This window comes from Stigmatopora argus, chromosome 11, assembly GCF_051989625.1.
Source record: "Stigmatopora argus isolate UIUO_Sarg chromosome 11, RoL_Sarg_1.0, whole genome shotgun sequence".
Taxonomy (NCBI): Eukaryota; Metazoa; Chordata; class Actinopteri; order Syngnathiformes; family Syngnathidae; genus Stigmatopora; species Stigmatopora argus.
Window position 1 is genome coordinate 4,873,357 of NC_135397.1, and position 27,980 is coordinate 4,901,336.

General features: G+C 36.7%; 1 protein-coding gene across 5 annotated transcripts in view; it reads right to left on the reverse strand.

Moving 5' to 3' along the window:
* The window catches only part of eys (eyes shut homolog), a 201,395-nt gene that overhangs the window by 68,104 nt on the left and 105,311 nt on the right, over nucleotides 1-27,980 (reverse strand). For 4 of the 5 annotated variants that reach the window (XM_077612551.1, XM_077612552.1, XM_077612549.1 and 1 more), the window contains 21 exons: nucleotides 23,749-24,545; nucleotides 23,343-23,459; nucleotides 21,301-21,494; nucleotides 20,649-20,779; nucleotides 19,877-19,991; nucleotides 18,492-18,651; nucleotides 16,209-16,313; nucleotides 13,441-13,577; nucleotides 12,582-12,745; nucleotides 11,758-12,011; nucleotides 11,537-11,641; nucleotides 8,567-8,689; nucleotides 7,745-7,858; nucleotides 6,258-6,380; nucleotides 5,626-5,856; nucleotides 5,156-5,278; nucleotides 4,954-5,067; nucleotides 3,443-3,556; nucleotides 3,205-3,318; nucleotides 2,263-2,460; nucleotides 687-808 (listed from right to left, as the gene is read on the reverse strand). In XM_077612551.1, the coding sequence (XP_077468677.1) occupies nucleotides 687-808; nucleotides 2,263-2,460; nucleotides 3,205-3,318; nucleotides 3,443-3,556; nucleotides 4,954-5,067; nucleotides 5,156-5,278; nucleotides 5,626-5,856; nucleotides 6,258-6,380; nucleotides 7,745-7,858; nucleotides 8,567-8,689; nucleotides 11,537-11,641; nucleotides 11,758-12,011; nucleotides 12,582-12,745; nucleotides 13,441-13,577; nucleotides 16,209-16,313; nucleotides 18,492-18,651; nucleotides 19,877-19,991; nucleotides 20,649-20,779; nucleotides 21,301-21,494; nucleotides 23,343-23,459; nucleotides 23,749-24,496 (3,606 nt within the window). In that variant the 5' untranslated portion in view covers nucleotides 24,497-24,545. The remainder of the gene's footprint in view (nucleotides 1-686; nucleotides 809-2,262; nucleotides 2,461-3,204; nucleotides 3,319-3,442; nucleotides 3,557-4,953; nucleotides 5,068-5,155; nucleotides 5,279-5,625; nucleotides 5,857-6,257; nucleotides 6,381-7,744; nucleotides 7,859-8,566; nucleotides 8,690-11,536; nucleotides 11,642-11,757; nucleotides 12,012-12,581; nucleotides 12,746-13,440; nucleotides 13,578-16,208; nucleotides 16,314-18,491; nucleotides 18,652-19,876; nucleotides 19,992-20,648; nucleotides 20,780-21,300; nucleotides 21,495-23,342; nucleotides 23,460-23,748; nucleotides 24,546-27,980) is intronic. The other variant, XM_077612553.1, reaches the window with a different exon arrangement.

Here is a 27,980-nt window from a genome sequence, read left to right on the forward strand (position 1 = left end):
AGTCACCTTCAGGGACTGCAATTTTCAAATATAAATTCCATAGGACACTGTATTCGGAGAGAGCGTTGGCTGGGCTGTAAACAGGGCTATGCAGCAAGAAGTCTTCATAATGAGTTTAGGAAAGGCCAAGAAAAATACTTAATACATTCCAGTAAAATATTTCAAGTTGATAATACGGATTGGCCTGATAAAACCTGGATCCTATTGCAGCTGACTTTCAGAAGAATGCAGCAAACCTTTTCGACTTGCAAATAGTTAATTACAGGAAATGACTAACAATTCATTTATTGTTATAAATCTGCTTGAAAGCATGGAAATGATTGACCGAGCCATGTAAAAAAGAACAAAAATAGACAATTAGGGCTACTTGGACCTCAAGAGTCTTAAACTACGTACAAAGAGCAGAGATGCTGTCAATTATAAACAGAATCCTAAGAAAATTCAAGGAAATGTCCATACACATGATATGAATGCATGCTGCAACATTTTTATCCCTTTTGATATTCCTATAATAATAACCATACAGGTCAACAGACAATTTGAAAAACCTTATGTGAATCAAGTGAATCCATATGCAATTCGAATTGCCAACTTTGCTGATTTATAGACACATTTTCATTACAGGCCCACAGTCATTTGCTATCACTCCATTATATGGTCATATATATAGAAAAAAATCTACTTACCAGATGGAGGTCCTTACATATTGAGTTCCTACTACACAGATTGTTCGCACAGTCATCAATGTCTTTCTCGCATTGCAGGCCAGCATATCCAGGATTGCAAAGGCAATAAAAGCCATCCACAACTGAAACAAGATCAGCAGTTTACTTACAATACATCACCTTGCATCATCAATTACTATCTACTATTCTCAGCAGATACCGCTCCATTCCTACAAAGCTAATTGTCAGCATTGCCGATAGTTTCTCAGTGTAGTACCATTCGTTTCATGACAACTGTTTAAAAGTATATTGACTGATTGACAAGGCAGCACTTTGACAGGCTCCAACATAATAAGATCTTTACAGGCCTTGACCCGTGAGCCATTTCAGTCTTGTTTATTTTAATTATCTATGCATCTCAATATTTTTCGAAAACATTTTTACATATACACATACACACATTGATAGTATAGCACGTGGTGCAGCCATATCCGGAAAAAATACTCTTATTTACATTTTTCCTCCCTTCTTGCACATTACTAAAACAAAATTCAGTTTATTTTCAATTCATTAGATATTGTACTTCCCTTTTACTCAACATGTCTGGCCCGTGGCCCTCTTTTTTTTCTTAACACCCCTTTCACTTACAACCATTTCTCTTCATAGAAGCCAGGAAAGAAAGCATAAAATGTGTCGCCACACAGCAGAGTTCACATTACAGGCGAATCAATAAGAAGCAATAGGAAAAGAGAAATCTTTTTCACATTTCAAAAGACCCAATTTCTTACACCACTCTGTGAAATATTCCATAGTTTTTAATGTGTTTCTACTTGTTACTAATAACAAGGGATGCTGCACGCACGCTGTCTCCCCAACACAACGTTGATGCTCAGTTAGCCAGTGACAGAGATAATTGCGCTTCTTTCCGGAGTGAATTTATTACGTCCCTAGTCAGGGTCCCAGGATTCTTCATTATCCCGAAGATTTACCAGGTAATCTATGCTGTCACTCTGTCTTGCTGTGTGTAGCCACTATTACTCTCATTAAATGCTTTTGGTCATGGGTGGCAGCAGCATTACTCATCTGAGCCTCTATGGCTCTGTGGTCCTCTCCCCGGGGATGGGGCTAGCTCGTGTTGAGCGCTGGGTCAGTGGCTCCTAGAGGCCCCCCAAACTGGCTGCAATCAAGGTTAGTCCAGACAGCTTGCTGGGGTGTATGGGAACACAATAAAGTGAGCCCCTAGCCTCACAAGTTTGTGCCATGGAAAATGTTCGATTTGGTTTCTTTTTTGTAAATGGAACATTCAATGTGTAAATGCAGATAATGAAATTAACTCAGCTTGGGAGCTGAATAAAGAGAAAAACACTGATGATAAAAAAGAATAAATAAAAAAAGAGAGAAAAGCTGAATATACATTACTGCAATGTATAGATTTCACATGTTAAAGTGCAGTAAATTCTGTAGCTATGAAGTATAGACTTACAGAGGAAATGTCATCTATGTTAGTGTCATTTGTTCAACATTACTACTGAATTGGACTAATTCAAGCAACACTGATTCAATTTCATGTTCTCTCTCTCTCTTTCAACTTTCTTACCATCATAGCAAAATCCATTGATGCACGGATTGGAGCTGCACTCATCCACATTGATTTCACAATAGGGACCCTCGAATCCTGGTCGACAGCGGCACCGGAAGCCCAAAGGGTAATGGTCCTCATCTAACTCTTCCACACATAAGGCTCCATTCTCACAGGGATTACTGGCTTCACAGGGGGACAAGTCACAATTTCGACCTGTGGTGAATACACAGGAGAATACAGCCTTGTTGAAATAGAGTTAAAATAGCAGAACTTGGGATTTTAAAGACTGCCCCCTTATTATCTGATTCTTCGAACTCGACCTTGCGACAGATTCGATGCTGTTTGATTATTATGGAACCTTCTGGGAACAAGCAATTGAGAGCAAGCTTGTTTTTCTAATGATGGCATGATTACAGAATAACATAAAACAACATGTAAAAATACAACATTCATAATATTAGTGCCTGAGAAAGTGGGGAAAAAAGAGTAGTAGTATGCTAACATTTTCCTAAGTTTTACCTGCATGGGGTAAAGAATTAAGAACAAATTATAAACTGTGAAATTGATTACATCCCTTATCATTGCACCCATAAATGAACAAATAGAGGAACTGTTGCAACCATTTACTAATGAGTATAACTGAATTTTTACTAACAGTTTAGCCTCATTGCTCTTTATATGGTGTTTAATGCTTGACCTACTTTAATCATCATACATTAGCCTAAAGCACTTGCATTGTTTATGCAATCATATCATCATTCAATGACACTTAAACCGCAGTTTCAGTTGAAACCTTAGTCTTGATGAATCATGTGCATTATTAAAATCAGATAGAAAACGAACAAAAAATAAATTGAAAAATAGTACATGCAGTTAAATATTATTTGATTTTTTTTTAAAATCTTGAATGTATTTTCTTTTTTTTTCTTAGGTGCCCATTGTCTCAGGGTTTATTACCTTTAAGTGGGGCCTGACATTGGCAGAAGTAATTACCAGGCTGCTTAATGCATGTGCCGCCATTTTTACAGGGTGACGAAGTACACTCATCAATGGGAAGTTCACATCGGGTTCCTTGAAGAAAGGAGCAAACAGAAATAATGTACTCAATTCATAATTTAAAAAAGAAAAAAGTGTCATTTGCCAAACGTGTTGTCAAAAACAATATAACAAACAACAAAAACATGCATTTACAAACCTGTAAAACCAGATGCACATACACATCCGTAGCCATGAGCAAGGTGAACACAAGCGGCATTGTGCATGCAGGGGGACGACATACACTCGTTGATGCTAATTTCACAGTAGCTGCCTAAGAGAAAAACGTAAGAATGGAAAATAGGCCTTCTGATAGATCCATACTCTTTCACTGTCTTCCTCCTCTGAATTAAGTTGGCGTTAAGCACACTTAAGCTCTGAAATGCGGCATAGAATATTAAATCTGAACGCTGGTTGCACCTAGAATACACTCTTCACACTATAATAGTTTCCAGTAATAGATTATGATATTAAGTGACAGAAATATGGTGTGGATATACTGTATTCGGTGATGAACTTCGAAGAATAGGGATTTTGATTGTTAATTTTAATCATAAAGGGTTAATTTTTCATAACTTATGTATTGTTGCCACTAATGCTCAAGGTGAGACTTGTATATGTGTATAATAAAAGTTAAGCTCCCATGCTCTATATTGACTGTCATAACCAGAAGCCTCAATGCATTGAGGCTGCTGATGTGATGCATGCAAAAGTTGTGGTCAATAATGCATCTACAAATGTTTGATGACTTCTTCTATTCCCCACACGTCACATATCAAATTGGTTTTATGATTGCGCCACAGTCTTGAGGTCACATTGAGCAAAATGATGGCATTCCAATCTTAATACCTGATATAGGAATTACAACTTTATAGTTTGCGTCGAAACACTTTTTGCCAAAAATCCCACTAAGTGACCTCGTCTTCATCCTGTTACGAATATGTTGCCCATTAACAATAGGGAGTACGGCGTCATTTAAAGACTTTAGTTACATCAAATGTCAAACCATAAGGACATTTAGTACGGTGTGACTTTCCTTTGCTGGCATCATCAGGAGGCAATTACATTTACTAGTTAATTTACTAGTGATTTAGCAGAGACGTTTTTTTTTTTACAGTTTGCGTAAGTCAACTTGTTAAACTCGTATTGACTACTAATGGCATTGGCTACTTCAGACATTATGGTTAGGGTTTACCACGGTCCCATCACACAGATGATTGATGTATATGTTATGTGATCTTGGAGCCACCTTGGAATCCAAATTGCACTTGGAAAACGTCACTTTTTAAAAAGATTTCAGTAGGGACATACGGTAGATTTTTATTGGAGGGATATACTACATTTACAAAGGCATGTGATTATGCTAGAAGTGGTATTATAAATTCTATTGGATTGGAGCCCCCAGTTGATCTCGATGCTTTGTCAGCGGTAATTGAATGAGGAGAATTGAATGTGTCAAAGCACTTTGAGTACCTTGAAGTTAGAAAAATAGTGTGTGGGTGAATGCCTGTGTACTGTATATTAGTTGTGAAATGTATAGAATACCAAGTCAAATGAAAAGCAAATATTTGTCATTTTTACACATTTCACACAATATTTTACGGAAGAAAAAAAATTCAGCTTTGGGGAAGAAAAAAACAATTAAAAATATTCCTACTAACTGTGGACTACCTCTGAATCCAACCGGGCAATGGCAGTTGAAAGAAGAGACATCATCAATACAGGACCCGCCATTTCTACACGGCTGGCTGAGACATTCAATTACTTCAATCTCACAGTTATTTCCTATGAAGCATCACAGGGAACAATGAGAACAAATGTCTGGAGTGAACAATGAAATTCCACACAACGCAACAAAACTATCTTGACGCACCAACAAATCCAGGCGCACAGAAGCAAATGTAGCCGTCCAGAGTGTCTTTACAAATACTTAAGACACCACATGGATTTCCTCCACAATCATTTATGTCCAGCTCACAATAACGACCAGTTGAACCTGCAAAGAAAGGACAAAAAACCCTGAACAATATTAGTCATTGATAGAAAATGTGTTATTTGTTCTTGTTCCAGGAGACTGGACTGCCACAATTGAGGTTATCACTGAGACGTGCTAATAGAAACTGTAGACTGATATAGCAGAATATATTGTAACATGCATATTGATTCATTTTAGCTTCATTTGTTTCATCAACAGAAGTCACATCCTGATAATTAATTACCACATCAAGAGTCATAAATGCATTGTGTACTGTATGTGTTTAGTCTGAATTGTTTCTGCTATGATAGCAATTCAATCAAGTCAAGCCTCAATTGAAACCAATTGCTTGTTGCAACGTTAGCTACCTGGAAAACAAGCACACTTGAAGCCACTCCAAAGATCGACGCATGTCCCGCGTTGACACAGGCCGTCCACACAGTGGTCAATGGGTGTTTCGCATTGTGAGCCCGTGTAGCCATGTTGACAAACACACATGTAGGTATTCGCAAGACCTTCACAGTGGAGAGTCCCGTTAGGATCACAGTCATTCGATAGACAATGGTTTACAGATGAAGAGCAGTCAATCCCAAAGTGTCCTGGCATTAGGAAAAAGTGGGATTAATGATGGAATATTGAATGTGAGTTGCTGCCCCTCGACAGCATCCTCCAGACTTTCCACTTATATATGCTGGGCTAATGGAAGTTCTTCATAATAAAGTACTATAAATACCTAGTGGGCAAATGCAATTTAATTCCCCACTTATGTCATTCAAACAGGTTCCTCCATTTTTGCAGTACTCAACATCATTGGTACATTCTGAGAGAGCAACTGAACAATTTTTACCTGAAAAGAAATTGGATTTCAAAGCCCAACAATTTGGTCATGATCATTTTAAAATACAATTACTCAAGCATCAGCAATTTTGGAGTCATGGTCACCACGTTCATTCATGGCCTAATAATGAAAAGGAGGACATAGTAATCTTAGGTAACTCACCAGCAAAGCCCAACAGACATTTGCACTCATAGTCTCCAACCAAGTCAATACATGTGGAATTATTGGTGCAGTATCCGTGGTCACATTCGTTATAATAGATTTCACAGTTCTTTCCTGCAAACCCTGATTTGAAGAGAAATAGAAAATGTGTGAAAATGTCAATAAACACCATCCTTTATAAAGATGCCAAGTATATACAGTATATACACATGTTCGTTAATCTTAAGTACGACATTGAAAAGTCTAAATTTAAACACAAGGTTAAACGCTGTTCTTGGCACTAACACACAATGTGCACAATGTACAGCTCAGCTGTCGAGTGATGTGGATGTCAATGTCATCAACTCCTCTGAATCGTTATTGAAATCAAATCATTCAATGCATAATTGTGATTATCATATTCATTAGGTTCTAAAACCATCTCAATGATCATGGCAAAGCCAGGGTAGAGGGGAATGGGAGGGTCAAACACGCAGATCGCATTGGCCAAAGTCCATCTGTTTTGTCATTCCAAGCATGCCTTGCACCAAGCCGCTAGTGAAGAAACTATTTTTTTCTCCTTTTAAGTATAGGTGGGTGCCCGTATTCAGTGGATCAAAACCTCTTTTCAAAGGTCAATCTTACCTATCCCCGAAGTTCCCAGAACCTGACCAAAAACTCTGCCTGACTCTTGACAGACTCACACCACTCAAAATTTAGAGGATGTACTAATATATGTACTGTATATTGAATAGGCATATCATTGTGATTTTGTGACTGACACAAAGACCAAATAGGCCAGTAATTTTATGCATGGATCTCCTCGATTAATATTTCTGCACATTTTCAAATGTCCTAACTGATTCAATGCCATGACGTGAAAAGGTTTGCCACCATTTCTAACATTTGATCCCCCCTCATAAATTTAGTGCAGTGCATGGTCACGCTACAAAATGACTGTCATTAGCACTGTCACACATAGCAACTACAGGAGGGCCATGGCGAATGCTGGACCATCAGCATTATCGATGCAGGTCAAATACTCATCATTTCATGGTTTCTCAAACGGACTATGGAACCGATTTCCACCTCTCCATGAGTCATAACATTTTACAATTATCTTGACTTCATTAAGCATGCATAAATGGCTTAACCTGCAATGGTGGTTTAATCACAACTATGACACTTAAGTAAGACCAACTGGACCACATGGTGAGAAAATAGCTGAGATTTAAAAGGGCTACACATAATGATGCAAGTGTGTATTTTGTGTGCAAACAGTGTATATTGCTTGCAATGTAAACCTACATTTGTCCATTTCTTAGCAGACCAAAAGGTATGGAAGTCAAGATGTGAAGTAAAATATATATATAAGTTGTTTTGTTAGTTGTAAGTGGTAAGTTGTATTTTGAAAGTTATCTGAAAGAGTATATCCTGATATTGTACATATACAACTGTGACAAACATGGACACTGCAGGAATAAAATTCTCCTCCCAGTTGAACTTACCCATAGAGCAGAAGCATTGATAGTGGTCAGTACCGTCCACACAAACTCCATTATTCTGGCAGGGCTTTGACTCACATTCATTGAGATTGACTTCACAAAAAGACCCCCCAAAACCTGCAAATCATGTAAAAACAAACAAAGTAGGTTATGGCAAACACATTTTCCAATATTCCCTCCCATCGACATTATTTGGTGTAAGTATGGCAGTTAAATAATGCCAATCCATTGTATAACATATGTAAAGAAATTAGACTGAAATTATACACAAATTGATGCCCAACTGGTACATCTAAGTCAAGGCAAGATCTTAAGTGTGTGTCCTTGAGAGGTGGTGTGGCTTGCGGCCAGTTTCATTTATGTAAGAAATCACACACACTCCATTATGACATATGTATTATGCCCAGATCATGTGAAATGAGCGATTAAGTCACTTTGATGGTAATTTGGTTGCATGAACTTCCATTAACCGAGTAGAAAAAGTGGAAATATGAGCTTTTGACTGCCAACATGCGTTTTACTATAAGCTTAAAAAAGCCTAGTTGTATGCACAGTATGATAATGTCTTTGGGTCTAGCCACATCTCCACACATTCAGTCAAATCCTGGGGGCAAACACATGCTCTAATTGGCACTAATATTACATAAAAGACAGATATAGTTGTGTCATTAATAAAGTACACTAAGAAACCTTACCTGCAAGCTCATTAAGAGAAAAAATGAAAGGAAAAGCACATACTATATGATAATTCAGTAAAAAAAATACAAAAATATACATGAATAGGAACACATTTCAAAGTGTACTGCATTGAAGGTCTTTGCATACCTCTTTCACATACACAAGATACATTTTGCCCATCCTGTGTTTCTGTGCACATTAATGTATGTTGCGTGCACATTCCTAATATGCAAAGGTCGATATCTATGGAGCAGTCTTTACCCTTGAATCCTGTAATGACAATAGAGATGGTAGTTAAAATTCAAAACACATCCAAATGTGCAACACAGAAGATTCGTGTACAGTATGCACTCACTATATGACTGTGTTTTATAAGGAGAATACGCCTTTTAGCACATTCATGCATTATTGATTCTTCCCTTGTAATCCTGATGCTGTGTATGCAATATGTTAATTGAGCGTCTCATTGACAGTGACCCAACTTCCTTTACTGATGGAGATCACATTTATCAAAAGCACCATGGACATCTGCATGTCATTGATAGAAACCAAAGTCAATATATTATTTGTTGTAAGGCCAGTGGGAAGTATTGGCGAGTTCTCTAAGCGACCCAGTTCTAAGTTCAGTTGGCAAATCTTAAAATGAACCAAGTGCGTTCAAAATATAACTGCTTTAACATTACAATCTGGAAAAGGCAAAATCCTTGGTTGAACGGTTTATAAGAGTAAAAAAGGAGTGAATTTTTGAATGCAAAACATTCAAAATATCATTATACGTTCCTTAAATTGCCTTTTAATTTTTTTGTGAATGGATTAATTATATGATGACTCTTGAAAGCAGGCAGAAAGAGAGGTAGCTAGATAGATGGGTAAATTAAAAAATACTGACTACTCACTAATTGCGTCTATGTCCACGGTTAACTGTTAAAATGGTAAAATCTGATATAATAATTGTACTACATCAATTCGTTTTCCCTGGATTTTAAAACATTCCAAATATCCACTTTTCTTTTCCTTAAAAAGCTGTATCTAACACAACCATTTGACCTTCTGGCAAATCTTTTTCCCCTACGTAATATATTACCTGGACTAGGTAATAGCCAACTATTGTCCCCACAGACTGTTCCTAAAGTGCTTAATAACCAATTGTGCATGCAATTCACCCGGCAGGTAATGGTGCATGAAAGAATGTCACATTTTTAGTGTCACAATCATCAAATGGAACACACTATTCAGTCTGACTAGCATCTCAGCGCAATTATAAGCACCTTAAGTCATGATATTCTTTCTAAAAAAATGTAAAACAGGCCCAAATTGACTGCTGTTTTGCTTTGTCGCATCGATTAAAGGTAAACTTGCACTTACATCCGGCTCTTATTGTCTCTAGTTTTTCAAGTCAGCATATTTTAATAGCCATTTTAATACCATCCACGGGACTCACTATACATCTGCTGGTAGGAAGATTAACATTGACGGGTGTATATTACAGTTTGCACGTGACCACTGAGGCTGGTAGACTTGTTTATTAGTACCACTTAAAAATATTTTGCCCTGATTTATTTCACCGAGCATTGTCGTCAAATATATTGAAGGTGATTACAAAACAATATAGAAACATTTATACAATCTTAGCTGTTTAGGGGTAAATTTATGACCTTTTCAACAATTTGGAGCAAATATTTTACGGGATGATCATTAGATGAAAATCAGTGGATGGTAACATCATTTTATAAACTAATATGTGTCTAACAATCCAGTTACTTACGGTATTATCTTAGTACGTTACACCGATATTTTTAAAACATAATAATTTCCTCTGGGAAATGTAAATAGGTAATTATCCGTGTGCACACAGGACTAAACGACTCTGCCGTACATGCCCTACAGTGGTATGACATACAAAAGACAAAAACAATAGAGCATTGTACCATAAAACTAAATTAATATAATTCATTAACTTAGACCACACAGCCATGTGTTCTGATTTCTCAGGAAGGAACGAGCATCCCCCTCAGACACAGATGCACACACGCATATTATTGGGTTTCTGAACAAAAGATAAGCACATTATAAACACCTGTCTATAAATCTGTCCGTGTAATAAACCAGTAATGGAAGCTGTACTCACACATTGGTGGTCTGTTTTTCGACGAAATCGAATTTTGGTCAAAATGCAGGAAATTAGCAAGGGCAGATAATTCACAGTGATGTATTTGTTCTTTTGCTAATGTCATAAACACACCAAGTAAAAGGTAAAAGCTGGCTAATGTTTTCATGACCGTGAATTTATTGCCCAGTGACATGTATACCAGTAACAAACTATTCAAAAGCAACAAACCAGTTGAAAGATTGTTAAACATGTCAGGTGTTGTTCTATTTTTTATTTTGGCTTTACTGCCTATAACTAAATGTGACATTGGACTGAAAAATGCCAACAAGTGCTAGAAGCAGAAATGTGACTGGTGCAATCAAGTGGTGATTAAATATTTTCTTTCCAGAAGGAGACGACAAACTGGCTGCTTAGGGAAGAATGCAAAATAGCCTTCTGTTATGAGTTGATTAGAGATACTTTCTAGGACACTTGTTATGGAATACATTACACGTAGTACAATGTAGTATGGTATTTAAAAGGAGCTTTTGTTTAAAGTTGAATAAGAAGCAATTAAAAAACATTAATGGAGATTTTTTCGTGTGCAATATCACCGGGATGGTGGCCCTTTAAAGTCTTTCCTTATTGTTTTAATTTCCTTGTTTACATTTTATGCCCATCTGGAAGTCCAGACTTGCATTACAGAATTCCAGACGTACAATATTAATCCGAAAAAAAAGTCCAAAAGTGACCTGGACCTTTGACGAAATTACATCAATGTATTTTAGTCAAAGCAATATATTTTGTATTCATGTTGTTATGCAAGTCTTAGTTTCCACATAAAACAACAGACTGAGATAACAATGGCATTGGCCATTGAAATACAGTACAGATGGGAAATAAAGCCCACAAACATAAAACATCAATTTATGTCAGGCTATGTATCAGAGGCAAAAATTGACATTTTGTATTTATTTATGTTTTTAATTGTCAAGACGATTCATAATACACATCAAGTTGGGACTTACCAAGAGGACAATCACAAATGTAGTCATTTATTAGGTCCATACATAAGCCACCATGGAGACAAGGCAATGACCAGCAATCGTTTACATTTTCCTCACATCTCCTTCCTGCAGAATATAGAGAAAGTAAAAATGAAACACACGGGAGGTTGGAGTTAGGTAATGGAAAACTTAATCCATCGCTTTTCAACTGTTGGTTTTGGACACAAAAATAGTTATCTTACCCTCGAACCCTGAGGGACAGTGGCATCGATAATCACCAATGAGATCCACACATGTTGCTCCATTTAGACATGGGAAGACGTTGCACTCATCGGTTTCCTTTTCACACAAGGGCCCTTCAAATCCAAGAGTGCAACGGCAGGTAAAGTTCAACACCTGATCCACGCAAACGCCATGGTCGGAACAGTCATGGTCCTCACAGTAATCGATGTCCTTTTCACAAAAGGAACCATAAAATCCAGTGGGGCATAGGCAGCTAGAAACAGATGAGAATAATTTGTTATTGCTCTAGAGCACTGGTGTCAAAGTGGTGGCCCGGGGGGCAAATCTGGCCCGCCGCATCATTTTGTGTGGCCCGGGAAAGTAAATCATGAGTGCCGACTTTCTGTTTTAGGATCAAATTTAAATTTAAAAAAAAAGAGTATAGATGTATATTAAATTTCCTGATTTCCCCCTTTTAATACAATAATTGTAATTTTGTAATCATTTTTTTTCCGTGTTATTAGTTCAAAAATCATTTTGTAAAATCTAAAAATATATTTAAAAAAAAGCTAAAATAAACATTGTTTTAGATCTATGAAAAACTGAACATTCAGGGCTTTTAATCCAGTTCTTTTAATCAATTTATATAAAAAAAATCTAAATATTATATCTAAAATGGTCCGGCCCACGTGAAATCAAGTTGACGTTAAAGCGGCCTGCGAACCACCTGCTCTAGAGTATATGATTAACCATTTTAATTGAGACAGGAAAGGATAGTTAATAGCATATCTCTGACACCGCAGTGCCTTGGTAACAAAAAGATGTTTGGGATGTGAACACTCACCTATAGTCATCGATTTCATCCACGCAAGTGGCACCGTTTTGACACCAATGTTGCACGCAATCATTGACATTTGTGCGACAATTATGGCCCGACCAACCAGGGCTACAGATACACGAATAGCTGTTTCCGCTATTCAACACACAACGGCCTCCATTGGCACATGGCTGATGAAAGAAGAGAAAGTCGTTTGATAAATCTAGAAAGTGTGTTGATCATCTTCACATTTTGTATTGTATGTGATATTTAACATTGCACAGGTCAGGGCTCAGTGTATTATTTCTTATTACAGCTTCTAATATTTTCTTTCTTCCTGACAGCCGGAAAATGAGCATCATTACCGGGACATGATACTCATGAATACTGATCCGTGCTATTTCATGTTGCATCTAAATCACGTCTTACAAGACAAGATCAATGACCATTGAGGGCAAAAGCTCCCAAGAGCTCACTAACAAAAATAATGAAAAAAAGTCTGTCATGCTGTGTGCGTGTGTGTTTTTTTTTTAAATGCTAAAAGGTTTACATACATATCACTGAAGACAAGCCATTCAACACGGACTAAAAATCTGTCATCTAAGTCTCCCCAATGGTCTATTCATCTTTTTGTAGTTTGTTGCAGCCCATTCCTTTTGAAGAGTCTTTACCTTTTGAAAATGTTAATGATAGATTACTGTTGATGGAATTTTCTTTTCAAAACAGTTAGTTTTAATTACACAAAAAGGTAATAAACAACATGGTAGACCTAGCTCAAGGTCACTATTTCTTGACAGGTAGAATACTCCATCATATAGTATGAAATGGCATTCAGAATGGCGACAAACATGAGAGAACTAAATACATGCCAAGACATTTGACCCACCTGGAGGTTTGTGGGGCAGGGGACCCGGCAGGTATATTTAAGTTTATCAGAAAGATCCAAACAATGAGTCTTGGGTGGACACGTGTTATTAAGTGCACAAGCATCTACGTCCAATTCACAATTGTTGCCAAGGAAACCTGTAAGAGGAGATTGGATATTAAATACAATAATTGCCTCATCCAGAGTACTTAATGCACCATCCAATCACGAGAAGGTTGGCTGGCCCCTCTTTATGACCTTGTCTACACATCGCGGGATAATTAGCAAACATAAAATTTCTATGGTATTGCATGTCATCTCCACGCAAATGTACATTTAGGGCTAATTAAAAAACAAATCTCTGGCATTTGACATGTTGTCACATGTACATTAGTAACTGGATATTTCATTTTTTTTAACATTTGAAACATTGTCGCCTGTGACAAAACATGTTCTTACATCATACGTATATATATATAGTGTTTACATCCAGAGACAAAGCGCTTAGCCTTAGACTCATGAAGTTTCTTTGAGCCAGTGCTTTTTCTTACTTGTTATTCAGAGCTCAGCACAGACAAAGAATGGTGTGAAGGACACTTCTATTAAATGTATTTGCCATTCCACAACCGAGGCACGTCTCCTATGCCGTATTAGTGCTTTGTGCAGATTTGTAAATGTTTTACTATGTTCAACTGTTGATTGTATACTTAAATAAAGATGTGGAACACAATAGTGATGACAGTAGTTTCATGTATTTCCATCATTAAGTGTCAGTTAGTCAGTTAAGATACACAAATGCATGCCAGGTGTAGAGTAAAGAACATAATAGCATGTCGATTTTAAGAATAATGCTGTGTACGTTGCTTCTCATTGAATGTGACAACTACAACAACAATGGCTTGCTTGCTATTACTGATCATCTGCGCTAATTTGTCAACATGGTTTTAACATAAAAAGTTGCATAACAAGTTACACAATGTAAAGAGTCAGGCATGCTCATGAAAAATACATTAAATTCCATTTATGTTGAAGGGTGTTTATGAAATTTTCCACCCAAACAAGCTATTGTGGACGTCTATTTGTTTTTTAACAGCACACATCTTACAGGTGAGCCTTATATAAACTGAGTCATGTAAGATTTTATTCTGTAGCAGTGTCCAGAACCCAAGGGTCTATTTTCTTACAACTGGAACTTGCTTTACGGAACTCCACCATGAGTACGTGCAGCACATGATGCATGTGAGAGTAAGAGGCTTAAGTGTACTGAGATAAAAGATGAGATTTAGACTGGAGAAGGTTTGCCCTGTGGAATTTTGTAACCGTGGATGTGTTCACATATCTAGCACCAGTTTACTCAGAGTTTTGGGATTCCCGATGGAGGATTAACTCAGCCTGCAAATACAGTGGAAAGAATGCTTTTGGTGATTCTGGTAGAAAAGAGAAAATCACAGGTTTGTGTGCACAGGCTATAGTATCCGTTCGCTTTTTGTTTACATTAAGCTCTACAACCAGGGATAACCCAGTGAGCACTCTAAATTATTCATCACTCAAGAGTTTTGCACCCCTGAGTAGAAAATTTAACTTTTACATTTTTGTTTTCATTTCAAAATCCTTTCCCTAATTGATGACATCTTTGTAGAAGCCATTGATAAAATTTCTGACTATTATAAGAACCTTAACCTGCCTTAACGAAATATAGCCATGTTTCTCACAACCCTGGCAGCTTAGAATAGTGGTTTTGTGCACCAAATAAAGGGGAAATGTACTAATTACAACTAAATATGTAGTGTGTGTAATAACATTCAAAAGTATTTGTTGAAGAACTACTATATACTCTGATTACTGGTGAGGCACATTCTTCTGAAATTGACGTAAAGTCTATCTACTTGAGTAAAATGCTCTATTAAAGGGGTCAACGGGACTGTGAGACACGATGTGCCCTGCCAACACCACCAATCTCTCACGAGGCATTCGTCCATTTCATTTTGTGAATTTAAAATCAGGTCTCAGCCGGTGTAGCAAAATAAGAGATTAATGGATTGTTTTTTTTGATGAGTCTCAGGCTGTTTTAGCACAATTCCAACACATTATTAGAGTCTGTTAATGAGCTTTGTGATTTCTTTTTGCTGTCAATCACGTGGCAAATTTGTTTAACAGAGATATAATGTCCGCCGCACCCCAGGCTTTTTGTTGCTGCACAAGTGAAAACATTATAATTATTTTTAGAAGAAGGCAGCTTGATGGAAGAATGGCTTGCACTGAAATACGTGAATCAAGCATTCATGTTTAAAGAATTTTAGATGCTTTTTGAGTAAAGGTCAACCTATTCCGTGGCTTCCCTACTGCCACGGTCCAAAAATCACATAAAATGTTAATTTACATTGGACCAGAATTTGACACATTGTTATGTAACAAAGTTGTCCAAAGTTGTGAACCTGTCTCTGGACCAAAGTGATCAGTGATGGGCTCCAACTATAATCCAAGGGAGAGAAGGCAGTATTGAAAATCTGAGTTGATTTGTTTCTGATGATTCGCAGATTTGAGACAAAAAAAGGATTTAGGTCTTGTCTATTTCCCTAGCTATATTTCCTTGAGCAAAATTATGTTTTATCTGAGGGATGCTACCGACAAAGGCCAATCGCCGTAGATTACCAAACACTGAAAAGGCCAGGAGGTCCCTGGCTAAGACTCGGAAGCCATTTTCACCTCATACAAATGCAAAATGTTGCATATTTGCTTGCCACCATTGCTAATACAAATACCAATGCACAAAGGCATAAACGACTTACCTGTGGGACACTGGCATTCATAATGTCCCACCCGGTCAAAGCATGTGCCATTGTGCCGGCAGGGGTTAGAGTGACACTCATTGATATCCGTTTCACAGTTTGCTCCTGAGAACAGACAAAAGTGAAACTAAAAGGCATCTGTGTAATAAAAATGTAACTATTGTTGCTCTTTTTAAAAAATGCAAATTAAAGCGATTTGATTATTTATTATGATTTTTTTTATTTGTTTGGTGCTCCCATAAAGCTCGGAAACAGAGTTGTTACGGTACTCTGTCAGCAGGGGGTAAGGGGAGCTTCCAAAGCAGACTATTAATTCAAAATGGCCCTCCATCAATAACCGGAGGAGCAAAAATAGCCATGCCATGACAGACACGCTATCATGTCACAGCAGAAAAACAAAGATTAATATCATCACAGAGTAGATGCTGCAGCTCATTATACACAAAGTAAGCCATGCTTTGCTTCAACTTACACATCTAAGAAATGCATGAATACTTATTACTAGGTGTCAATGTAACACTCGTGTCATCATTTTACAATTTGAACATGACCTGTGTCGAGTGGTGATAAGTAAAAATGTAACTTCATTAGTATCAAGTTGTTTTCTGAAAAAAAGAATGGATGAAGGTTATTTCAAAACTTGAGGCCATACAAAAGTGGTTTTGTGATATGATTTACCTCTTACAGCTATTAGCTTTTCTTGTTTTATTCTGTGTACAATTAAATAAAGACATTAAATGTTTTTGGTATGCCGCCAAAGAAGCTTACAAGTAAATTGCAATTTGGAAAGGTACTGGTGGATGAAAAATGTGGATGTGCCGGCTGACTCAAATTTTGTGAACAAAGCCAAGATAATAAATTGCAACCAGTGAAATAAAGCAAAATAAAACCTCCATACTTGTCGTGAGCAATACACTCGTAGTCATGATCTATGATAGAGTACTGTGGGAGTTTTCAAGCCAACGGCTGAAATTAAAATCGTGTTTTTTATGCTGTATGACTCAAAATTTCAAGAGGCAAAAAAAAGATGGAAAATTATAAATTTGTATCACTCGTTTGAGAGCCAATTTATATTATTGAAGTGGGGGCAGATTTTAGCAGTAAAAAGAGTGGAACATTTTGTACAATGCTATATGTAGGGAATTTTGTGATTTATGGAAAGATGAGTTGTGAGGGTTTAATACTATATCTGTATTTATAAAACAATTTAAAAAAACTGAAATCTGATATTGAAACACTTTAAAAATGGCTTTTTGAGTGCAAATATAAAGGGTGTTGGAAAATCTACATTTTGGAAGATTTACATTTTTATGTTAACTTCCACTGTGAGCATAATATACCACCTTAAGTTTCACAAAGTGAACTCGCCTGTGAAAATTATGCTGAATTATTTATCATGTTGGCCAGCAAAGGAAAATTATGTCTCAATCTGTGTCATATTTTTCCCCTGTGTGTCTCTTTAGTAAGGTTGGAGGTAAGAAGTCAGTGACAGAAAAGACCTTGAGCCCGTAGCAAATCCGTTTCTCTGGGCACTTAATCACTGTTTCTTGCAAACATGGCAGCAGAAAACTAAACCTCTACAGCACTGTTGACCTCAGTATGATATATAGTATATAGTACTAGAGGTCACAGACACTTCCTAAATAGGTTGACGTGTCCTCTACATGTTCTGTCTCATCGTTTAGCTTTATTTAAGTCAAGGCAAGATACAGTGGAATAAAAGTCCTTGAAGGGGTTCTTGGGAGAACTTTAATTAGCGTTCTTTAAATTGATTAATATTAAGTCTGCTAGTAATTTAGTATATCGTCTTGGATTGTTTATCTGCTACTTCGTGTCAACAAGTTTTCTCTCATCATGGAATGTTTTTTTTCTAATTTAGAAAAACATACGCCAGTTTTAAAATAATTTTTATCATTTTTTTCAGTATCCGGTTTAAATTCATGACTGCTCGTTGTGTCATCTGTCATGTAAACATCGATTTGACTTAAATATTGTCTTAAATCATTATTTTTTAAAGAAGCTGAAGTTGCATTCAGATTTAATGCATCAGCCATACTGTCAATGCTACAAAACAAATGACATTCGATTACAAATTAAAGGATAAAATTAGCATAACTAGTTCATGTGCAAAATGCAATTCCGTCTTTGAGAAATCAGTCAGTGGCATTTCATGTTGCAAAGTTGCTGAGATTTGACCTACTTCTTTTAGCTTTGATCCGATTTCCTTCATTCAAATACATACACTACTCTTGTGTGAACTGATAAAATAAACAGTGGTCTCACCTGTGATTCCCTCCGGACATTTGCACATGTAGTGTGGAGGGGACGACACCTGGCTTGTTGTAATACACGTGGCTCCATTCAAGCAACTGCTGTTTTTTAGCAGGCATGCATCACTCACATATTGACAGAACTCTCCCGTCCATCCAGGTTTACAGATACACTGCAGCAAATCAACCATGTCAGTACATTTGACATGATGCGCTACTCATCAATCCTACTTTACTCTACAACTGTAAATTTCAGTTCAATGATGGCGGTGAGGCTTAGAATTATCTACCGTGAGAACAGGATAATTACGATTATGGACGCCAGGCATCAATTCAAGAAAAGAAAACTTTCTCTTCATGCAAACAATTATAGTGACCTTATGATACCGTTTTCAAAAATTGAACAGTACTTTAAAGCATGAATCTGACTAAAAAAAGGGGCAACATATTTTTACTTCTATTTTTACTTACAATGCAATATTTACATTCAATACTCTAAGTCAAGGGTGTCAAACTCGGCTTGGTTCGTGGGCCGCATTAACGTCAACGCCATTTCACGTGGGCCGGGCCATTTTAGATTTAATATGTAGTTTTTTTTTTTTTTTTTTTTTATCAATATGATTAAAAGAACTGGATCAAAAGCCCTAAATAGTCCATTTTTATAGATCTAAAGCAATGTTTATGAGCTTTTTTTCTTAGTAATGGAAAATGTCTTTTAATCATGTTTTTTTTTATTTCAAATGGAAACAAAAAAATTTTTTAAAGTGGAAAACGGAAAATATTTGTATATTTATTTTTAGATTTTACAAAATGCTTTTTGAACTAAAAACACCAAAGAAAAAAATGTATTAAAAAAATTGCAATGATTGTTTTTAAAAAGGGGAAATTCAGGAAATGTAACGAACATCTATAATCATTTGAATTTGATCTTAAAACAGAAAGTCGGCACTCATGATTTACTTTCTCGGGCTGCACAAAATGATGCAGCGTGCCAGATTTGGCCCCCGGGCCGGCACTTTGACACCTGTGCTCTAAGTTGTATTTTATCCTGAAGTTGTTCTACTGAGTTGAGATGCTACAACAGGTGGAGATACACACACCATAATAGCATTTTGTACCAATTAAACATGTAGTAATCTTTTTTTTTTTTGCAAGCAGCATATGACGCACAGGTGTGGCGCTTGGATATTCACAGTTAAAGACACTAAGGACTTATTTCACATTTTATATTTGGCTGAAAAATTACAGTAATGTGCACAGCTAATTTGAAGCATCTGTCACCATCAAACTAATCAATGTCGTATTAGATAATATCACATGATTCTTCCAAGTGCAACATGAGACATATTTATGCGGCCTCGGAGTATTTGATTATGACCGAGACATTGAATTACTCACCTGATATCCGGCAATTACACTCAAACACAATCCCTCATTTAGACAGTTGATATTGAGCATGCGGCAGTAGTCATTTACTTCTTCACAGTTCTTCCCCGAAAAGCCCCGAGGACATCTGTTGAGGGTAGGTGAGTGTCATAAAATCATTTCACTTCAAGCTTCAGGCTCTAACAAGCTTTATTTTTACACCATGTCTGGACTCGTGCATTTCTCTTCAGAGTTGCAGATTGATAGGTTTGGCAAATATTCTGCCTCTACAAAGATCAACAATTGGAATCGGAATAAAATGTCAAAAACAGATTAAGTTGGGGAAAAAAAAAAAAAAAAAAAAGATAAATGAAATGAAACACCAAATCTATCTAGCCATCTATCTTTTTTTCTCCACTGCTCATTCTGTTCAGGGTCATGGCTAGCCTAGCTGAACCAAATTTCACATTTCACCCTGGGCTGGTTGCCAGTCAACCACAGGACGCACAGAGACAGACAATCATTCACTCCCATGTTCACTGAGTGGAAACCAAATCCACACTGCATGACCCAATAGAACAGACAAGATTAAAAGATGGATTTTTTCCCATACTATTTAAAATAAGCTTAGATATGGTAACCTCCAATTTTTCAAATGTACCATCCTTCCAGTTAATCCCTATAGGTCATACATATCCTTACATTTTTGAGTTTATCTTATAAGACTATTCATTGTTAAGTGGGAAAACAAATTGATAAAATTGTATCCAGCATGGAGGAAAAGTATCTTTTTTTTGTATTTCACCTGCACACATAATCATGGCCTCTGGACACACAGGTGGCATTATTGAGGCATGGTGATGGGCTGCACACATTCCGCTGCCTTCTTTTGCATGCTGGGGCTACTTTACCATCTGCACACACACATTGTGAGGCCTGGACACACAGGCAGAAGAAACCAGGCCACGTGAAACAAGGATGGATTTCACATATGACTGAATAATAGCCCTGCCTTTTTTTCCTCTAATGGTAAAATTGTCTCTTTAGTCAATGTTGAAATGAATGACTGGACATTAGTATTTTTTATGAATAATGTGCATACATTTCAGTATCTAGCCGAGATTCAGTGGAACTTCAAAATGCATCAAAGGTGACCAACAATGTGGAAAAAAACAATGTAATGTACACATTCTGCAAGACTACTGAATCTGTATGCAGTTTTGTGTATTTTCCCCATAGACCCTTTTTAAAAATTATTTATTTGTTGATCATTTGGGCAGCAAGCCAATTAAACCCACTCTTTCTTTGATTCAAACCATCCCTTAATCAATGCTCATTTTGAGGATAAAAATAACAATTTCTGATGCTCCCTTTCAAACAATTTGATCCTGTTTAAAGAGACCACACTCATTTCAATGTGTTGGCGACAACAGAAAAAAGGAAAATGAAGCCCTCACATGTTCTCCTGCTCCGCAATTTTTTTCTTGGTAACACATGTTTGGCATGCAATCAATAGAGGATGCAGAATCGCAGTAGATGCCCCCGAAGTTTTCAGAACAATGGCACACCAGTCCTGTGGGAGTCATCTCACAAATACCTCCATTTCGGCATGGATTTGGTTCACAAGTGGACGGTTTCTCACAAGGTGGTTCTGCAAAAAAAAGACATTCATCTAAGTGTTTTGTATGACTGAAGAAAGAACGTACAGAGGATAGCATAAGAATTCATAAGGAAATAGTTTTTAAAAAACTGTGTTTTTTTGTTTGTTAAATTAAGTTTTTCCATGTTTGTCCGGGATACTCGGAGCACGTTCAAAATTATTTATTCCTTCTACTACAGAGGCATTAGCAAAGCCTGGGGTTTCAGTATCTTGCTCAAGGATACTTTAGCACTTTAGACTATGGATGTGATTGACGATCACTCTACCCCCAGAGCCAAGCCTCCCTCCACAAATCAATTCCTGATCATAAGACGAAACGATCACAATAAAGATAATGTCCTAAATCTAATATTTGTATGGTATATGTAGCAAGTAAGGATAATGTGATGCATTAAAAAAACCTCTAGTTCTTTATTCATTACTTTTTGGGGCATTTGGGGAAATTGTTCCGCCATGAGCAGACATTACTATAAAACATTACATTTACTTTCATTAAATCTAATGTCATGTTTGCTAAATTCTGCTACCTCATTAGCAGTGAGTGATTAGGACAGAGGTCTAGTTTTTTACGGATTTCTTTGTTTTTTAAGCGAAATGGATGGATTTCTCTGGAAGCAATACTAACTATATTGTGCAACAAAGGATACATGCTTGATTTGTGACTTTTGTGCGGTGAAGTCAGGTGAACAAATGAGCATTTGGGTCAGCATCAGCATGAGACATGTTGTGTTGTCTTTGGGGTGAAGTCAATGCACTGCCAAACACTAACAATCAGCTTTTTCTTTTTCCTCAAGCTTTATATTTTTAGAAAGCCTGATGTTTTATGTAGTATCCTAAATGATTTATTCTCAGAATTCAAAGCATATGGGTTCTCTGTCCATGTGTGTATGTTAGACTCCCCCTCTGCATTTTTACATACATTAAATGGGTGATTGACTTCATGTTGACCAAAATAATTATTTAAATTTGAATAATTCATACAGTATGTGAACAGATTTTTAAACCCCCAAAAAGCTGCAAAATGCCCACATCTTTGATTAATGTTTCTGGTAACCATTTAGACCATTAGATTATTACTTTCAGATAAAAGTTGTTTTTGCTTGAAAGTGCTATCAAAGCAGTTTAAATGGCTCTTTTGTTTACAACTCAAATAAATTGTCTTGTCTTGCCTCCTTGTCTACTCTAAGTAGATAATGCTTTTCTTGCATACGTATTATAAAATGCTTTTCAGATTTAGCATTTCCAGCACACATGAATTTCTATTCTTATCAGCAATTCAATTTTCAGTAATTAGCTGCCTATTGTTAATGACTTAAAAGTCTTTAAAATGATAAGTGTTCATTTTCTGCTGCTACTTTAGCTTCCTCTCATATTCCAAAAATGCATGTTAGCTTAAGTGATTTTGAAAATGAGACAGATTTGAAAAAAAAAATAGTTCTAATAGCTGTTAAGAGAAGTTCAACCATTAAAATCTTGTTATATAAGCCGGACAGAGAATAGCATTTGAAAATTCACAGCAATATAAAAACTTGTGAAAACTTTCATATCAGCAGAAACAATACTATATAAATGACATTTTCATTGGTAGATGTAAACCTGTGTTTTATAAACTACGGCAAGCGCCGTAAGCCAGCAGCTATGCAGCTTTTTAGAGACAAATATCAGCTTCAAAAGTGTCTGATTTAAAGTGGTTGCTGAAAGTATGATGACAAATACAATAAAATAGGTTTACGTTTAAAGCCAATATGAAAATGCTGTTCTTGGATAGAAAAAAACATCTTCAGCTTTGACCTTTTCCCGAGATATCTTTTGAAGTGAAATATTTTCAAAAGTGCCTACCTGAGAATTCTGCACGACAGATGCATGAGAATGAGATGGATGAAACTTTAACACATGTCCCATTTTTACACAGTCTGTCACAATTTTCCTTTCCAATAATTTCCGAGCAGGTTGTTCCTAAAAACAGGAAAAAAAATTGACGGTAAAAAAAAGAAAAGAAAACTACACTGATATTATATTCATTCCTCTGCATTATGCACCAAAACTGTCTGCTATGCTTTTAGATTTCTATTCATTGATTTTCTGTATCGTTTTGGGTCCTGGAAGCATTGGAGCCCAATTGTTAACAACAAATATGAGAAGAAATACATCACATACACATTTACAACAGTGCTCGTGTAAGAGTATCAATGTTAGATATGAGCAAGTCACATTGCAGAGAATTTCAAGTGGGTTTAGTTTTTACCTGAAAAATGTGGAGGACACAGGCACTTGAACATGGTGTGTTTCAGTTCTGCAGAGCTGTTGCTCAAACACACCCCTTTGTTCTTGCAAGGATTATCGAAGCAAGCATCCAATTTTTCACAAAACCTTCCAGAGTAGCCATGGTGACACCGACATGAATAGGCCCATTCCCAGGTGTCCGAACGACAAAGACCCTTTCCAGAACAAAGTGAAAGCCTAGGAGAAGCCTGACAAAGTTGTGTTTTGACCAGCACGTTGAGCCTTAAGCCATGCTTACACAGCTGAGTGTCTTCATCGTGCAAAGCAATAAAATAGTGGTGACCAGACTCGAGCCACTTTGTATCCACTTCTTTGCTACCATTTATGTTTTGAGGGAAAACCAACTGGTCACTTGTTAGTCCATTTGTTGAACAACTCTCAAAATTCTCCTTTGAGACGTTGAGAATTCTGACACCGTATTCAGTCAGCATTTCATCGGTGTCCAGTGACAGTTTGTCACCATGCTGCAGCTCAAGTGGACAAATCTGAGGGAAGTTAAGAGGCATCTTTGGGGCATCTGTAACACCAAAGCCCCAACACTCCTTAATTGTGCCACAAATGTTGTCCCTGAGAGTCCAGGTCATTTGGTTGATCATAGGGTCCAGGTGCCACTCTTTAGCAGCCGATTTCCCGCAAATAGCGAGACAAATGCTCACGTGAACTGTCCCGATCACAAAGATGGACTCCAAAAAACACAGTGACATCTTCATGTTTTCTTCTTTGGTCCAATTCCAGGAAAGAAGTGCTGCCCCAGAAAACCTAGGAGATATTGAAGCAACTTTGAAATATTGCAGTACTTAATGTGCTTTAATTCATTTACCTTAGACCTTATATTTCAGCTCATTCAGTGTTTGTGTTTTTTACTATATTGCAGTGCTTGACTCATGTTTTTCAACACATACATCACTGACAAATTTCTGTAAAGCATCAAGAGAATAGACTTAATCAACAAATACTGTACTTGATCATTCCAGAGAAGGTCTAAATAAAGCCATAAAAGATATATTTCAACTTGATGGCCAGAGTCAGCTGCCAGCCATAAATGTACCTGTGCAGCCATGACAAAAGCGATTATAACTTAGGATCAGAGAACCGCGGCCAGATCCACGCAGGGGTTTACCTGTGCTGGCTTTGTGAGTCATTATCAGCACAATAACACTAATCAACATGTTCTATCATCAGCCATGACCACTAACCACTACTCATTTCACTGAACCTAAGGCTTTTTATATGACAATGGCAATATCTGTAAAGCACAACAAAATATCTCATAGGAAACAGCATTTCACAGTGATTGAAGAGTGTCATCGGTCTTGCGAAAACTATTTGTAAAAAAAAAGGACATTTTTCACAGTCGATCAGTTAAAAATATGGCAGAGATTGATCGAAAAAGAAAAAGACGCACTGTGACCAAGCTAAAAAATAAATAAAAATTATTAACATTGGTCAATATGTTAGCTCTCCCATTGGTATTTACATGGTATTCACAGAATTGAATTACAATTTCTGATTGGTAAATCTGCTACAACTGCTATATTATAATTAGAAAAATCATCACTCTGACAAAGACAAAATTATTCGTGACCATAGAATGTGAAGGACATTGTGTAATTAAAAAAAACGTTATTAATAAGTCCGGAACATCATTGATAATCAAAGTGTATTTTAGTCTCCACAGTGTGATAAAATCAAATAACTGTAGATTCTACATTTAACACACTTGTATATTTATATATTAATTTAAAATACCCTACAAAGCTTTTTTTCTTCTTTGCATTGGTGAATTTTATGTTCCCTTGAATCACAAAAATAAGTTGGCACAAAATCTCTTTCAGATGCACGCAGTGTTCCAACCACAATTGCCTTTTGGGAGTTTCAGTCAGTAATGGCATGCAGGAAATGTTTTGAATTATACGATGTATTCTTGGAGTAATCAATGCCACATAACCTGTTCTGAAAAGCACATATAGAAGCAATGTATAATAGAATTTTCAATATAGTTACACTAACATAGGTTGGGTCTTTGCTTTTGAACTGTAGTTTGTTGTTGAATTCTTTTTATGTTTGGCATGAATTATTTCAAAGAAAAACTGAATGGATAAAATAGACTTTGAGCATTTGAGGAATTGATTTAAGACCTCTATAAACTTTGTTTCACTCCAAACTTTGGCTTCAGCAGAACTGACTGTCCGTTTGACACAATGCTTTCAAGGAATTCTCTGTATTGGCCAGTGTGTTTCTGTGTGTATTTGGCAGTCGGGGCAGAACACCATTGCAATTTAGAGCTATGCTTTGATTTGTTTTTGGGAGGCGAAAACAATATATTATGATTATCCATTCTTTCAAACACACGACTTTTAAGAGTCTAGCCTAAAAGAAAAAAAGAGGGATTCTTTGAAGCAGCATAGTCACATAATCATGATTTAGTTTTAGGTTGTACACCCACAGACCAGAAAATTGCTTTGTGACTTTGTAGCAGCTTTGGGCACATTATTACATCAATTACACATTATTCAGCCAACTTTGTGTGACTATTGGCTCAGAATCGTTTAGAAGTGTCAGTGTTACCGTACACAACTTTTCTAATTCCTGGTGATTCTAAAATGTTCTTATTAACATTTAAGTCAAAGTCATATTTTACATAGCAGCATTATGATCAAATTATGAATACTCTCTTACTGTCAAACTCCAGGTTATGACTGAGAATTTGATGATTGATTTTAAGATTCCGCAGAGGAGTTTGAGTAACAACATCTCCATAATCAATTTATAGTTTCAAATTATTTAAAAAGTTATTCATTCGCAAATATCGTTTTTTTTTTTTTTTTTTTTTTTTTAAACAAACCTAATTTAATATAATCCTAATTGAAATTGGTAGACTTGGGGCGTCAGCCAAAACATAACTAATGCAAAGTGTAAATTGTAAAATGTAAATTACTGGATATTGCAAATCTACGCAGCCCTTGTGGGATGAAAAAATAAGTTAGTTTAAATTTACTGAATCTACTGCTAATTTGCATATGTCCTCTTCTGCTTTAAATAACATCTCTCTCTTCATCAGTGTCAGTTATGTTAGTAAAACAAGGAGTACTCTCACAATCATTATTTTGATTATTAAAAAAAACTCATTACAATGCTACATTTAATTGCCTTGTTGTTAAAACATAATGTTGAAATATTATGCCAAGGAGGGAGAAAATGTATAACAAAAGATTGTTTTCTTATCTATTTGATTTGAAAGGACTGACAGAGTTTGGGTGTGAAGATGCATCCGTCACACACTAATCTGGAACAGACTTCTAATCAAATAGTTGCTCTTTAAACAACAGATTATAATTACACCTGGCTCTCATGTCTGTCTGGAGCTTTTTTTTTCCTTCTAAAGGCTAGGTCTAGGATTTAGCAGGGCTACGTAATCTGTCTAGTAAGGCCATCTGCTAGTGTGTGCCAAGCAGCACAGCACTCATCTACGTTTGCTGTCAATTAGATCACGTCTTTGCTGCTAGGATGCATACTCACCAGTAAGTTGGATCGGATATATTCGCCTATGAGACCCACTTACGGCATCCTATTGTGGAGTTTCGTATTCAGAGGTCAGATGTGCCTCTCCCAGGTGAATTGGACAGCCGGAGCATTTAGGAGCTCACAGGATGAAATTGTTGCTAGGAGACGTGATCAGACGCTGAAAACTGGAGGCGTGCCTGCTTACGGGAGAGAGGCCCTATGGGGCACAACAGGGCGGAGATACAGCTTGCCTGATTGATTATTCAATTAGGCTCGGCTAAATATGCGGCAGGCAAGAGAAGCTATTACCTTATGTAAATAACTCCATAAATGAATATTTGTTTTTGTCAGACAAGAGGGAATAGAGCTCAAATCATACACAAACTCAAGTTGTGGCTTATAAGAAGATACTTGTAGACCATTCCTAAATGCAATTACTTGACACACTTCATTGCTTAACACTCGATAAACAGACTGCTAGACGTCATGTATGGTACAAAGATGACGTGTTGATTTTTTTTTACATATAATTACCATTTATACGTGTTGTTCAATTAATAGAAAAATTAATGGCAGATTCCGGCAATCTTCTGGCTACCAGTTCAGTGAGTAGTCTGCCTCCTGCCTTTTGTGAGCTGGGGTAGGCTCCGGCACTCCCATCACCCTCGTGAGGATAAAGTGATTCAGAAG